General features: G+C 47.0%; 1 protein-coding gene across 5 annotated transcripts in view; it reads right to left on the bottom strand.

The window, feature by feature from the left end:
- LOC147571541 (pleckstrin homology domain-containing family M member 1-like) overlaps positions 1-15,444 on the bottom strand; it is a 32,659-nt gene that overhangs the window by 11,174 nt on the left and 6,041 nt on the right. For all 5 annotated transcript variants that reach the window (XM_086696282.1, XM_086696277.1, XM_086696279.1 and 2 more), the window contains 3 exons: positions 12,060-12,307; positions 9,698-10,324; positions 2,822-3,233 (listed from right to left, as the gene is read on the bottom strand). In XM_086696282.1, coding sequence (XP_086552408.1) covers positions 2,822-3,233; positions 9,698-10,324; positions 12,060-12,307 — 1,287 coding nt within the window. The remainder of the gene's footprint in view (positions 1-2,821; positions 3,234-9,697; positions 10,325-12,059; positions 12,308-15,444) is intronic.

Below are 15,444 nucleotides of genomic sequence, written 5' to 3'. Positions count from 1 at the left end.
GTTTGTACCTCTTAACCCTTTTCACTCATTTTGTCCATATCCCCAGTTTGTTCTCCATATTTACAAGTGTTTTCTCTTTTTTGTTGTTGTTTATTCATTCATTTGGTTTTTTGTTTATTTTTTGTTTATTTTTTACCTTGTTTTATTTTTATTTTTTAAAATTTACATCCAAATTAGTTAGCATATAGTGCAACAATGATTTCAGGAGTAGATTCCTTAGTGACCCTTACCCATTTAGCCCATCCCCCCTCCCACAACCCCTCCAGTAACCCAGTTTGTTTTCCATATTTATGAGTCTCTTCTGTTTTGTCCCCCTCCCTGTTTTTAGATTATTTTTGTTTCCCTTCCCTATGTTCATCTGTTTTGTCTCTGAAAGTCCTCATATGAGTGAAGTGATGTGATTTTTGTCTTTCACTGACTAATTTCACTTAGCATAATACCCTCCAGTTCCATCCATGTAGTTGCAAACGGCAAGATTTCATTCTTTTTGATTGCCAAGTAATACTCCATTGTATATATATACCACATCTTTCATCCATTCATCCATCAATGGACATTTGGGCTCTTTCCATACTTTGGCTATTGTTGATAGCGCTGCTATAAACATTGGGTGCATGTGCCCCTTCAAATCAGCATTTTTGTATCCTTTGGTTAAATGCCTAGTAGTACAATTGCTAGGTTGTAGGGTAGTTCTATTTTTAACTTTTTAAAAACCTCCATACTGTTTTCCAGAGTGGCTACAGCAGTTTGCATTCCCACCAGCAGTGCAGAAGGGTTCCCCTTTCTCCACATCTGTTGTTTCCTGAGTTATTAATTTTAGCCATTCTGACACATGTGAAGTGGTATATCATTGTGATTTTGATTTGTATTTCCTTGATGATGAGTGCTATTGAGCATCTTTTCATGTGTCTGTTAGCCTTCTGGATGTCTTCTTTGAAAAACTATCTATTCATGTCTTCTGCCCTTTTCTTAACTGGATTATGTATTTGATTTTTTTGGGTGTTGAGTCCTTTATATATTTTGGATACTAGCCCTTTATCAGATTATGTCATTTGCAAATATGTTCTCCCATTTCATCAGTTGCCTTTTAATTTTGTTGATTGTTTCCTTTGCTGTACAGCTTTTTATCTTTTTTTAATGGATGTTTATTTTTGAGAGAGAGAGCACAAGAGTGGGGTAGGGGCAGAGAGTGAGGGAGACAGAGGATCTGAGTAGGCTCCGCACTGTCAACAGAGAGTCAATGCGGAGCTCGAACTCACAAACCGCGAGATTATGACCTGAGCTGAAGTCAGAAGCTTAACCGACTGAGACACCCAGGTGCCCCAGAAGGTTTTTATCTTGATGAGGTCCCAATAATTCATTTAAAAAAATGTTTGTTTGTTTGTTTGTTTATGTTTATTTTTGAGAGAGAGAGACAGAGTGCAAGCAGGGGAGGGGCAGAGAGAGAGAGGGAGACACAGCATCTGAAACAGGCTCCAGGCTCCAAGCTGTCAGCACAGAGCCTGACACGGGGCTCAAACTCACGAACTGTAAGATCATGATCTGAGCCAAGTCAGATACTTAACCAACTGAGCCACCCAGGTGCCCCTATTAATTAATTAATGCACGGATGGAGCTGAAAAAGCAAGACTATATCCTAACGTGACCCCAGACAACAGCTGGGATAAACCTGGGGTTCTGTATGTCTGCATGCACACGTGCATACAACTTCCTACCCTGGCTATTCATCCTAAAGGACAAATGTGAAATGGCAAAGAGCTCAGGTCCACAGCTTTGACAACCGCTTCACTGGGCCGATGGTTCTCAAGCCTCTGACCCATGGCTCTGTGCAGGAGATTCCCAGGGCTGGCTTCCCTCGGGGTTATCAACAAAGGAGACCGGCCCATTCTAGAGCTGCACTGCCCAACAGAAACAGAATTCCAGCCACATGTATCATTTTAAATGTTTTACTAGCCACGTTTTTAAAATGTAAAAAGAGGGGCGCCTGGGTGGCGCAGTCAGTTAGGTGTCCGACTTCAGCCAGGTCACGATCTCGCGGTCCGGGAGTTCGAGCCCCGCGTCGGGCTCTGGGCTGATGGCTCAGAGCCTGGAGCCTGTTTCCGATTCTGTGTCTCCCTCTCTCTCTGCCCCTCCCCCGTTCATGCTCTGTCTCTCTCTGTCCCAAAAATAAGTAAGTGTTGAAAAAAAATTAAAAAAAAAATGTAAAAAGAAACACGTGTAATTAACTTTTATATTTAACCCAACATCAAACATATTTTCATTGTAACACATAATCGATAAATGATTGAGTATTTCACCTTCTTTTTTTTTCAGACGAAGCCTTCAAGATCCAGTGTTTATTTCACAGAGCTTATCTCAGTTTGAGCTAACCACATTTTACACGCTCATTCAACAGCCACGTGTGGCTAGTGGTTACCATAGGGGATGGTGCAGTTCTAACCTGGCTCATATTGCAAGATGAGTATTCTCAAAGTCTGGTATTTTAGCAAATCTGAATTTAATAATAACAAGAGCTGAGGAGGAAACCAAGGCTCAGTGAGGCAAAGGGCCTCGCCCGAGGCCTTGAGCTGATAAGTGGCAGTGGTTATGCGCAGGGTCTATGATCAGATGAGAATTATCTTCTCTACGGGGTCAATGTGAGAGGACAAGAGAGACCCATGGGAAGGGACTGGCACCGTGCCTGGCTCACGTCCGCCGTGACAGATATGAGGGGCTAATGGAGACAAGGCAGAGACCACTCGGGGTGGCTAGCTGGGGAGACCCTGCACCAGCTCTGAGACATTTCCCCAAGACCTCTCCCCGAAAAGCTTGTATCACTCACCGGGCTGGTGGGTGAGGACACCCCAAGGCTCCGTGCAGCTCCGTCATCCTCCACAGACTTCTGCTGGCCGCTCCCCGGGCTGAATGCTCTGGCCGCCGCCTCTCCCACGGGACTGGAAGGCCTCTGGTCTAAAATGCTCACCGAGGGGACAGCTTTGGCAGTGCCCAACTGCAGCAAGCCCAGGGTGCCAGGTGCCTGGGGAGGCGGCTCCTGCTTGCGGTCCCCATCTTGAGTCCCAGAGGATGCTTGGGGCGGGAGGGGCTCTGCGGGCACATCAAAAGGGATGCTGGCCTCCAGGCCGGGGAGGGGGAGTGAGGCCCGCCCCGTGGGAATCTCCATTTCTCCACTCAGTCCGCTCAGTCCATTGGTTGGCACAGAGTTTACCTGGGCTTTGCTGAATTCCGACAATACCCTGGAAGTTTTTAAACAGAGAAACCTGTGTGACAAGCTGTCAGCTAGAATGCCCAAGGCTATTGGGACGGCGGTAAGAAGGCAAAACTGCTGTCTGGGGATTTCCAAAACAAAACATCCTCGTCATCCACCCACCGTGCTCCTCTGCTTACACACAAGCCTTCCTCTGACACGCCTCACAAAGTTTCTCCCCAGCTGGGACTGAGGTAGAGTGGGCGGCCAAGGGAACTGCGGGGCCCGGGATCTCCGGTGCAAGCGCTGGTCCACCAGAGCTGGGCCGTATGTGGGGTCCCAGATGCCTCCTGTTCCCAGGACCTGCTGCCGGAGATCAGTGTACACGGGGTGCAGGAGTGTGCACGCAAGTATACATGGGGTGTGCACCTGCTCACTCTTCCAATGGTACTGCCTCTTCCTGCCCTTCAGTGGTGCTTCAGGGACTACAGGGAGCCAGTGTTACTGTCTTTACATACACACACACACACACGCACGCACATGAAAACTACTCTGGGCCTTCTAAAATGTGCACTGGCTAGTGGCTGCTCCCCTTCTCCTGAGGCTTCTGAGAATCCACATTCTGTTTCTGAACTAGAACTATTTGCTGTCTCCTCCTTTGTTTATGAACCAATAGAGTATGTCACGGGTGAATACAGATTCCTACAACAACAAAGCTACCCGGGGCCCAAGAGATTGCCCATATCTGCCCTAATGGTTTACACTGGGTCAGAAGACGTGCCAAACTCCCCTTAATGTGGGCTCATTTCCATAAGGATTTTAGAACTCAAGTTTCTACCTTAATGTCTTCTGGCTGAGCTGTGTGCTCTTATCTACATCATAACCCCAAACAACATTTCAAGACATGCTAGTCAAACATTGGTGAACAACCCATACATTTATGGGCAACTGATCTGCAGCCCAAGACATTTCAGTGGGGAAAGAATAGTCTTTTCAACAAATGGTGCTGGGATAAGCGAACAGTCCCATGCAAAAGAAGAAAGTTGGACCCCTACCTCATACCATATAAACAATGAACTCAAAATGGATCAAAGACCTAAAAGTAAGAGCTAAAACTATAAAACTCTTAGAAGGAAACAGGTATACATCTTTGGATCAGGCAATGGTTTCTTATATGACAGCCAACAAATAAGTAAACAATAAAAAATAGGTACGCTGGACTTTATCAACACTAAAAGCTTTTGGGCTTCAAAAGGATACTATCAAGAAAGTAAAAAGATAACCCATAGAACAGGAAAAAAATCTGCATATCTTATATCCAAGGATTATCACATATCTGATAAGGGTCTAGTATCCAGAATATAGAGAGCTCTTACAATTCAATAATATTAGAACAAATAATCTGACTGAAAAATGGGCAAAGGTTTACAGAGACACTTCTCTAAAGGTATACAAATGGAAAGTACATGAAAAGATGCTCGATATCATTAGACGGGAGTGAAATACAAATCAAAACCGTAATAAGATACTACTTTATGCCTACCAAGATGCCTATAATAAAAAAGAGAGAGGGGCACCTGGGTGGTTCAATCAGTTAAGCATCCGACTTCGGCTCAGGTCATGATCTCACGGTTCGTGGGTTCGAGCCCTGTGTCGGGCTCTGTGCCGACAGCTTGGAGCCTGGAGACTGCTTCAGATTCTGTGTCTCCCTCTCTTTCTGCCTCTCCCCAACTCATGCTCTGTCTCTCTCTCTCTCTCTGTCTCTCTCTAAAATAAGAAACATTAAAAATTTTTTAAAAATTAAAAAGACAGAGAATAACAAGTGTTGGCAAAGGTGTAGAGAAAATGGAACTCCTACACGCTGCTGGCGGAAATGTGAAGTGGTGCAGCCTCTGTGGAGAACAGTTTGGTAGTTCCTTAAAAGTTAAACATAGAGTTACCATATGAGTCAGCAATTCAACTCATGGGTATATACCCAAGAGAATGAAAAGACAATGTCTGCACAAAAACCTGTACACGAGTGTTCACAGCAATATTATTCACAGTAGCCAAAAAGTAGGAATAGAACAAATGTCCACTAACTGAAAAGATAAAACAAATTGTGGTGTATTCACACAATGGAATATGATTCAGCCATGACCCATGCTACAACACGGATGAACCCTGAAAACCTACTAAGTGAAGGAAGGAGGTCACAAAAAGCCACATAGTGTATGATTCCGTTGGTATTAAATGTCCAGAATAGGTAAATCCATAGCTAGTGGGTAAGGGGTTTCCTTAAAGGGTGATGTTGGTTGGCTTTGGTTGGCACACTGCTGTGGCCCCACAATAGGTTCCTAAAGTTCACGGACTTCATTCCTTTACCCGTAAAACCGGCACGGTAACAGCACCCACCTATGACTGTGTTCAAGGCTGAATGAGATCATATAGGTAAAATGCTTATAGAGTGTCTGGCACAAAGTAAGTACTCAATAAACATTAACCTCAATTTGTCATTGGTTGTTCTTATCGCCACTGGCAAGACTGCTTAGCCTCTACACACATGGCTATAAAAATGTAAGGAAAGAGAATTACGGAAAGATTCACCAGCATTACCGAAATGGTTATCAATTATAAATGACCCCTCGTCTGTAAGACACATTTTAATGATGGAGTGGACTGGGTGTGGGAATAAAGAAACACCACCCGACAGCAAGAAGCTTGTGTGATAAATTAGAGTTTCCACCAAATCAACACCACGGTCAGGATGAAATCAAGTTCACAGGAGTCTCACCAGGATCAGAGCTGGTCGGCAGGACCCAGAGAGAATAAGAGACATGCACATCAAGTGGGAAAAAGTGCTAGAGATGAGGTTTTGAAGGAAAAGTGAAAGAAAGAGAATTTTCAAAACTTTTGAAGAAAATGCAACCAACATAGGGCTGAAACGGTGACACCGCTCCGGTCCTTCCACTTCTGTCCAGCTCAGGGCAGCGTTTTTCAAAAACTGCCTGTTGAAAAATTCTAGAAGTTTGTGCTTTCATTTAGAAGACAGTCTGGAAACATATACGTATTATACACATACGTATATTGCGCGTACACAGAGGCGTAGGTGTGGAATAAAAGCATGGGCTGGAGAATCGGCATGACCACCCCATAAAGTGCCCCCGCCAAGCGATTCTGAGCCTGCGCTTTTCCTGAGCGCGTGGACTAGCGCGTTGGGGTCCACGGCACCACCTGGCGGTCAGGGGTGCTCATGAAAGTACAGGAGGGGGCCGCATGTGCGAAGAATCATTTCCCCCAAGAGAAGGCCTCATGATAACGACCTCTGACAAATATCACCAAGCACAGATCTGCAGCCGTGTATACACAGACAAGTAGCGCGAGAACTGACATCACGGGGACCCCCAGTAGTAAAATGATGATGACACCGCCTATGGAGCACTCACCCTGTGATTGGCACTGCTCTAAGCGCTTTGCATACCTTAACTCACTTCCTAGCATTCTTATCCCCGTCTTGCAGATGAGGACATCAAGGTCAGAAAGGTTGAGTATCTTGCCCGGGGTCGCAAAGCTGGTTAATGGAAGACTCCAGCAGTCTGGCTCCTGAGTCCACACTCCTAACCACCGGCCCCTAGCTGTGCTTCTCAGCGATCACTGTAATTCAGACCCAACCAACACAAAAGAAGCTATTCAGGCCATCAATCCTCTATTCACAAAGCAAACTGCAGTTTGGTTTCCAGAAAACATTAAGTTAATACATTTCCTTGGAATGTTACATCTTTTGTACTTTATGTTTAACTTGTAGATGATTTTAAAAAACTTTTTTTAACATTTATTTTGATAGAACGCCTGTTCTCTCTCTCTCTCAAAATAAATCAACTTTAAAAAATCCACGTAAACAAATATTTAAGTAATATGACAAAAATAAGCGAACTCTTAACTGCTGATGTGACTCTTCACCCTCAGACACACCCTCTAAGAGCTGGTGTGTGTGGACGTGCGAAGATAACTTCAAGCCCAGCACTCAGAGTGACGGTGCTGGATGTGTGTTTGTGCATCTGTGTGCTCTGTGTTTGCTGGTTCCGCACGCCACTGCCCCGCGCTGGTCTGTACATCCTGACCCTCTTCCCTTGACTTCTCCCACAATGCCCAGGATGACGCTTCCCACACAGGGTGGACGGTCACTGATTCAACGGCCTTAAGCTGGAATTTTCCAATCACAAGACTCACGAAAGATAAAAGCAGGGCACATGACAGACAGAGGGCCGGCGGGCTGGCCTGTGGGAGGAGGAGACACAAGGAAGGGTTCAGACAGGTGAGTGAACTTAAGTCACGCCATGGGCCCAGCCGATAGAGCGGGGATTGCTCCCTTCCAGGATGTTCTACCTAAATTCTTGTTTGATGTTTGAAAGTTCTAGCTAATGTGCTCTGTTGCTCAGAAGCTGCTTCAGCCGTAATTCGCCCCCAGGCATCTGATCTGATTCTCAGCCAGAGAATCCCTATGAGGGAGCCTCCACTTTACAGATGAAGAAACAACCTCACAGAGCCAACGCTTGGCCTGCCGTTACTGGACTTGTGACTGGTAGAACAGGGCTTGAGGCCGGATCCTGCTACAAGCCAGTCCGTACCGGCACCCAATCTGGTGTTCTTCCCACAGCAGCTGGGAAACCTGTAAAGACTTGAATGAACCAAGAAGGTAGGGGCACACAGGAGTAGAAAAGAAGATCCTAGACACTGGCTGAGGGAACATGGGTCTGGCTGAAGGAAGCGCTTAATAAAAATTTACCATTTTCGGGGCGCCTGGGTGGCTCAGTCAGTTAAGCGTCCGACTCTTGATTTTGGCTCGGGTCATGATCTCACAGTTCCTGGGATCAAGCTCTGCATCACGCTCTGCACTGACAGCGAGGGGCCTGCTTGGGATTCTCTCTCTCCCCCTCTCTCTCCCTGCCCTTCCCCAACTCATGCTCGCTTGCTCTCTCTCTCTCTCTCTCTCTCAAAACAAATAAATAAACTTGAAAAAAAAGTTTATCATGTTCTACCTATTAGATGAGCAAATATCCAAAAGTTTGATAATACCTTCTGCCTACAAGGCCGAGAGGGCACAGGTACATTCCTGACAGAGTGTAAACAGGCGGTTATCTATGAAAATTGTAGATTCATTTATCCTTTGCCTCAGCAATTCTGTTTCTGGGACTTTACTGAACAGAGATAGTTGCATAGACTTAAAAGATCACATACACACGGTTATTTATAGAAAGAGTGAACTCCAGTGTCCAGTAAATACAGGGCTGGCCAAATAAACTAAGGTAGATTCATACAATGGAAACACATGTCACAGGGGAAAAAAAAAAAAAAACTGAAGAAACTGATATGAAGCTCCAAAACAAAAATTCTGATCTCTTCTGAGACAAGGTATCAAACAGTATATTTATAATAGCTTTGTGGGGATGGGGCAGAGATAAGAAATATAAAAGACATTTAAAAAGTCTTTTCATATCTGTTAGATGCATTTAGAAACATCAGAAAAAGACATGTAAAGGGGGTGCCTGGGTGGCTCGGTCAGTTAAATGTCTGACTTCAGCCTAGCTCATGATCTCACAGTTTGTGAGTTCGAGCCCCACGTTGGGCTCTCTGCTGTCAGCACAGAATCTGCTTCAGATCCTCCGTCCCCCTTTCTCACTGCCCCTCCCCTGCTCATTCTCTCAAAAATAAATAAACTTTAAAAAAAAGAAAAAGAAAGATGTAAGGAATTAATAATTATGGTTACAAAGGTGGAAAAGACGTTTCACTGTAGGTAGACTTTTTTTTCTTACCATAAAAATAAATCTATTAAAAAACGAATGTTTCAAAAGGGCCTGAACGAAGAAGGCTCTGCTGTGGTGAGCATGGTTAACATAGAGAGATGGTGACTCACTACGTTGTACACCTGAGACTAATATAACACCGTGCGTCAACAATACTCAAATAGAAAAAAGTTCTTTTAAAGAGATAGCTCTGCCCAGGGTCCCTTCTCTAGTCAAGTTCATTGCTCCCTGTGCTCTTCCTCCACTCACTTGCTTGGCCCCTTTTGTGCACCACCTCCTCCAGGCCTCATTCAGGGTCTGTGTCCTTCAGAGGCCTTCTGGGAGGTCGCAGCGGAGCACCCTGACGCGCTGGGCTTCACTGCGTCTTTTGGAAGTCGTACATCTAACTCCGAACCGTTAGTTTCCGCCCTAGAGGCAATAATATTTTACACGAAGCCTCAGACAAATTAGGTAACTTGTCGAAGATCAGCCAGGGGCAGAGCCGGAGCCTGATTCAGCTCTGAGCCCTCCCTGAATCCATTCTCCTCGCTGCCCCATGTTGCCTCCAGTTATAAGTCCCGGCAACTCCAGTCCCTGAGGAAGAGCCACGGTCCTCTTTTCCTTTATGCCCTTAGAGAGCTCAATGCTCAGTGACAGGCAATCACATGCCATAGGAAGGGAGAGAAAGAGGAAGAGGAGAAGGAAGGAAGGAAGGCAGGGGGAGGAGAAGGAGTGGGGGGAGGACACTCACTCTTGCAGAGACGGGTCTGAGTCATCGGCATTTGCTGTCCCCAGATCGGAGTCGTAGGACATGGGCTCCTCGGAACGATCTGGACTCTTGGAGCCATTCACTTGGAGTGGGCAGCTATCAGAGTTTAGGCTGCAAGACAGCTGGGATGAACTGGCGGTGTCCAGGCTGAGGGAGGAGGCCGTGAGCTTCCGGTTCCGTCGGATCTTATGGCCTGAGTGCTGGACTTCGATGTCCTCCGAGCCTGAGGAATGGGAAATTGAATCCAGAGACTCTTTCCGCTGTAGTTGTGTCCCAGAGGTGGTGAGGGGGTCGAGCTCAGAGAGCGGGCAAAGCCCAGAGAGAGCCAGTGGGGTAAGCGTCCACTCGTTTAAGATGGCGGACTTGTAGGAGAGCTCGAAGGATAAGGACGTCAGTCCCTGCAGGAAGCTGAGGAGGAACTGGCCCTCCTCGGCGTCTCGAAGCAGGGCTGCGGGCTGATAGTACTCGCACAGGCGGGCGGGCTCCTGGAGGAGCAGCTTCAGGTAGCACTCCATCAGGCCGTCATTGAGGGCCAGCCTCAGCCAGGCCCGGCAGCGGCCCACGTCCGTGCTGACAAAGATCAGGTGCTCCAATTCCGAGACGATGTGTCTGCGGGTGGAGAGGACAGGCTTGTTTCAAGAAATGATTTCAGATCACGGAGGATTGTTTTATCCACTGGTGAGCAGGAGCCAGTAATAATGACTGCAAGTATATACAGGCTTGGGAAAAAAATCTCAGATAGCAGTGTTCTACAAGGAATTGAGAAATATTTAGCTACAACACCCCACTTTTTCGAGGTTACTGTCATGCAGGATAATTGCCATTTTTGTTACAACTCCCCAGGCGCCCTTGACATCACCTGCTCATCCGGCATACATCTGATGAGCCCCTAAGTGCCAGGTCTTTGGAGCCGTGAAGATACAGGATACAGACATGGTCCTGCCCTCAGTCCAGGTTACTACCTTTCAAGGGCACACGGAGGTGAACCCTGTTGTCAGTAGAGCTGGGGTGGGGGGAAGGCAATCACTTCCAGGTTGCAGTAAGAACAATGCCTTAGGCAAGGCATTGAGGGATTAGGCATAGGGATTAGGGATAGGCAAGGCATTGAGCTGGGCCTTGAGGGATTTCAAGCGGCAAAGATGGAAGGGGAACCTTAGGCACCAAGGACTGACAGCAAAAAGGCACCAAGGGTAGGGAAGCAGCAGCTGTGTAACAGGAGTGGTGAGCACTCCCGTTACAGCACGGGGAGGAGGAGGAGCGGCTGATTGGGTTGCAAAGTCAGGTGATGCAGGGTCTCGAGCATCCAACCGGTGAGGCAAAGTGGGGCAAGGGTCCCCACACCTGGCTGTGCGTCAGAATCACCTGGGAACCTGGTCAGGATACAGATTCTGGGGCCCCAACGAAGTGAATGGGACTCCAGGCTAGCACTGGGGAGCCTGAGAGTTTTTACACCGGGAAATGACTCGACCGCAGTCACGCAGACTTCTGGGTGGGCTGCTCGGGATAAGATCAGGTACCAAACTCAGTTCCCGAACCCTTGGTCTGATGTAAATGCCCTTCCTCTGACCATCACAGTGCCCTGAGCACGTCTCGCCCATAGGAGTGCGTGCTCCACAGGGCTCAGGGAATGAGCTCGGGTTAGCTTAAGCTCAATAAATGTGGACCAGCTGCCTGACCTAAGGACAGACAGAATGAGATAAGGGGGACAATTAGAAAGCCACTGCCACCTGGGAATGAGGTAAGAACCTGAGATAGGGCGGTGGCAGTCAGCAGGAAAAGGAAGATACAGACCGACAAGGCACCTTCAGGCTGCAGGTGGCATTTAATAGCCCTTAGAGGCAACGTGCCAGCAGCTGCTTGCTCCAAAGCCCAGGCAGTTAGGGCCAGGGCCGCAGAGGCAAACGTCCCAGGGTGGATATTCAGATGATCTGGATTCCACTGCTTTAAAAAATGCCACAGCCTCTTAGGATATAATACTTAGCATAGAGATGTTCAAACATTCCAAGGCAGGGTCAGCAAACCTCTTCTGTCAAGGGCCACTTAGTAAAGATTTTAGGCTTTGCAGGCCACACATTCTCTGTTCCAACTACCTAACTTTGCCACGGTGTGGCAAAAAAGCGGCTCCTGCTAAAGGCGACCAGCCAGGGGCCTGAGCAGCCCCAGGCCATTGCCTGTGCGCTGAGGGGCTCTTGAGGCTTGGTCTAACAATAACCCCTATCTCACCCATCTCCATTCTAGAACACAGAGCATCTCTGCTGCCTTCCCATAGAGCTGTAGAGGGAGAGCCCAGGGTCACCCACACTGAAGCTCCTCCCCAAAGCAAAGCCTCCCCTGCTGATCTCACTTGTGGGTGACAGCTTTCAGGAGGGGCCAGAAGACAGGCTGAGGCAGAGGCTTCTGGTGGGCGCTCTTCTTCCTTTTCCCTCCGGCCTCGGCTCGGATGTGCTTGGCATGCAGTCCGTGGATAAATACAGCCTCCAGGGCACTGCACATGGTGCTGGCATCTCCGTCTTCGCTAGTGACCACTGTGTCCGAGGACACGTACTGCTTCTGCAACGCCTTCACAGATCCCACTAGCTTCTTCTTGATGACCTAGTCAGTGTCAGACATAACACAGGCCTTTAGAAGATCCTGCGGTGACCCCTGGAAGGGAAGTGCTTATCACCAAATACACGCACACCCACACACGCCTCACGTCTACCTGTGGGTGTGTATACAGCAAAACTAGCACAAGCTAATCATAGAAAACAAAGATGGGTGCCTGGGTGGCTCAGTCGGTTGAGCGTCCGACTTCGGCTCAGGTCCTGATCTCACGGTTCATGGGTTCGAGCCCCACGTCGGGCTCTGTGCTGCCAGCTCAGAGCCTGGAGCCTGCTTTGGATTCTGTGTCTCCCTCTCTCTCTGCCCCTCCCCCACTTGCACACGCACACACGCGCTCTCTCTCTTTCTCTCAAAAATAGATAAACGTTGGAAAAAAATTTTAAAAAAAGAAAGAAAGAAAACAGAGACAAAGCATAGAGGAGAAAAGGAAAATTATGTACTTATACCCCCCAGAGATAGTTATTTTTTTGCAAAGATAGTTGTATGTTTTTCTTTTGTTTTGCTTTTTAAACCGAACTTCAGTGATTTGATAGCCATAGAAATCTTGTGTTTAAATACCGGCTCCATCATAGTTACAGGTGTGGGAGCCTGGGTGATCCATCTAGGGCAGGGGTGAAGCTTTCCACCTTGTTTAGGGGTCTACGATTCCATGAAGAGGCTACAAGTGCCACTTTAGAACCATAAAAACACCAAGAAAACAGGAGCATGGTCCACATTACGAAAGATCCTAGGGGCACCTGGGTGGCTCAGTCAGTTAAGCATCTGACTCTTGATTTCAGCTCAGGTCGTGATCTCACGGTTTCTGAGTTTGAGCTCCGTATCTGGCTCTGTGCTGACAGTGTGGAGCCTGCTTGAGATCTCTCTCTCTCTCTCTCTCTCTCTCTCTCTCTCTCTCTCTCTCTCTCTCCCCCTCTCTGCCCCTCCTCTGCCCCTCCTCTGCTCATGCTCACTCTCCCTTTCAAAATAAATAAAATAAACGTTATTTATTTAAAAATATCTTTTTAATGTTTATTTTTGAGAGAGAGAGACAGAGAGAGAGACAGACAAAGTATGAGGGGGGGAGGGGCAGAGAGAGAGGAAGACACAGAATCCGAAGCAGGCTCCAGGCTCTGAGCTGTCAGCACAGAGCCTGATGCAGGGCTCGAACCCACGAGCCGTGAGATCATGACCTGAGCCGAAACAGGACGCTTAACTGACTGAGCCACCCAGGCGCCCCTAAAATAAATAAATAAACTTTAAAAAGAAAGAAAGAAAAAAGGAAAGATCCTTGACCTGGCAGTCAGAGGCAGATGTTAGTCTCAGCTCTGTTGGTCAACAGCTGGGTCACTGCAGACATTTCACTTAACCTCACTGAGCTTAATTTCCTCATCTGTTAAACGGAACGAATACTTCCTGACCTACAGCACAGGAGTTGGGGGGTGGGGGGGGGATTACTCTGAGGGCAGGACTTGCTTTTTTTTTTCATTCTTGCATCCTCAACACTTGGCCTGGTTCCTGACACATGTAAGTATTCCGTTAAGGTCTGTTACATAAATCAATTATAAAATACATATATGTAAAATCCTTTGGAAAGATAAAGACAGTTCTGTCATAATATAAGCATGTCAAAATACCTATGTTTTGGAAAAGGATTGGGAGGGAATACAGAAAACCTGGTTTGAACTGTTAGCTGATAGGATTATGGATAAATATTTTACTGTTTTATTTTTATCTTAGCCCAAACAGTTCATGTTAATGTTCTTAGAAAACTTGAATGTTCTTTTTTTCTTTAAAAAAAAAATTTTTTTTAATGTTTATGTATTTTTGAGACAGAGAGAGACAGAGCATGAACGGGGGAGGGTCAGAGAGAGAGGGAGACACAGAACCCGAAGCAGGCTCCAGGCTCTGAGCTGTCAGCACAGAGCCCGACGCGGGGCTCGAACTCATGGACCGTGAGATCATGACCTGAGCCGAAGTCGGACGCTCAACCGACTGCGCCACCCAGGCGCCCCTGTTCCTTTTTTCTTTATAACAGCTTTAATGAGACACAATTTACATTGCATAAAATTCACTCATTTAAACTATTCAGTTCAGTGATTTTTGGTATATTCACAGAATAGTGAAACTACAGCCACTACCTAATTTTAGGACATTTTCATTCTCTCAAAAAGGAACACTGTGCCCATGAGCAGTCACTCCTCTCTAGTCCCCTCTCCCTCGACCCCTAGCAACTACTAATCTACTTTCTGTCTTTATGGATTTGCCAATTCTGGACATTTTGTGTAAATGAAGTCATACAGTATGCAGTCTTTTGATGTTAGACATCTTTTCATATGACTTATGGGTCATATACTTCTTTCATTGTTTGCTTATTTGACTTGAGAGAGAGAGAGAGAGAGAGAGAGGCAAAGAGAGAGGGGGACAGAGGATTCAAAGTGGGCTAGGTGGTGACAGCAAACTCCCAAATCGTGAGATCATGACCTGAGCCAAATGGACGCTCAACCGTCTGAGCCACCCAGGCCACCCTAATGCCTTCTTTTCTTTTCTTTTTTTTTAATGTTTATTTATTTTTGAGAGACAGAGAGAGACAGCATGAGAGGGAGAGGGCAGAGAGAGAGAGAGGGAGACCCAGAATATGAAGCAACCTCCAGGCACTGAGCTGGCAGCACAGAGCCCGATGCGGGGCTCCAACCCATGAGCCGTGAGATCATGACCTGAGCCGAAGTCGGATGCTCAACCGACTGAGCCACCCAGCTGCCCCTTCTTTTAATGTTTACTTATTTTTGAGAGAGAGAGAGAGAGAATGTGCATACGTGTATGTGCCTGTGGGGGAGGGGGCAGAGACAGAGCGGACCGAGGATCCAAAGCAGGCTCTGCTCTGACAGCAGAGCGCCCAATGCAGGGCTTGACCTCACAAACTGTAAGACCATGAGCCGCTTACGATCATGACGCTTAACCGTGTGAGCCACCCAGGCGCCCCATATGTATGACTTCCTTTGAGAAATCCTTGGTCTTTAGGCAGCCCGTATTAAAATCCGTCGTTTTTTATCAATTCCCATTCCATCACCAAGAAGATGTTCTAGAAAGGGCAGGATCTCCTCAGAGCCTGCTTCTGCTATAACTCTTTCTCAACCCGAGGCCTCGCTTTC

The sequence above is a fragment of the Puma concolor genome, unplaced genomic scaffold, assembly GCF_028749965.1.
Source record: "Puma concolor isolate L17-30 unplaced genomic scaffold, mPumCon1.1.hap2 unalloc_scaffold_22, whole genome shotgun sequence".
In the NCBI taxonomy this organism is placed as follows: domain Eukaryota; kingdom Metazoa; phylum Chordata; class Mammalia; order Carnivora; family Felidae; genus Puma; species Puma concolor.
The sequence above is the reverse complement of the archived record's forward strand: the minus strand, read 5'-3'. Positions and strand labels throughout refer to the sequence as shown.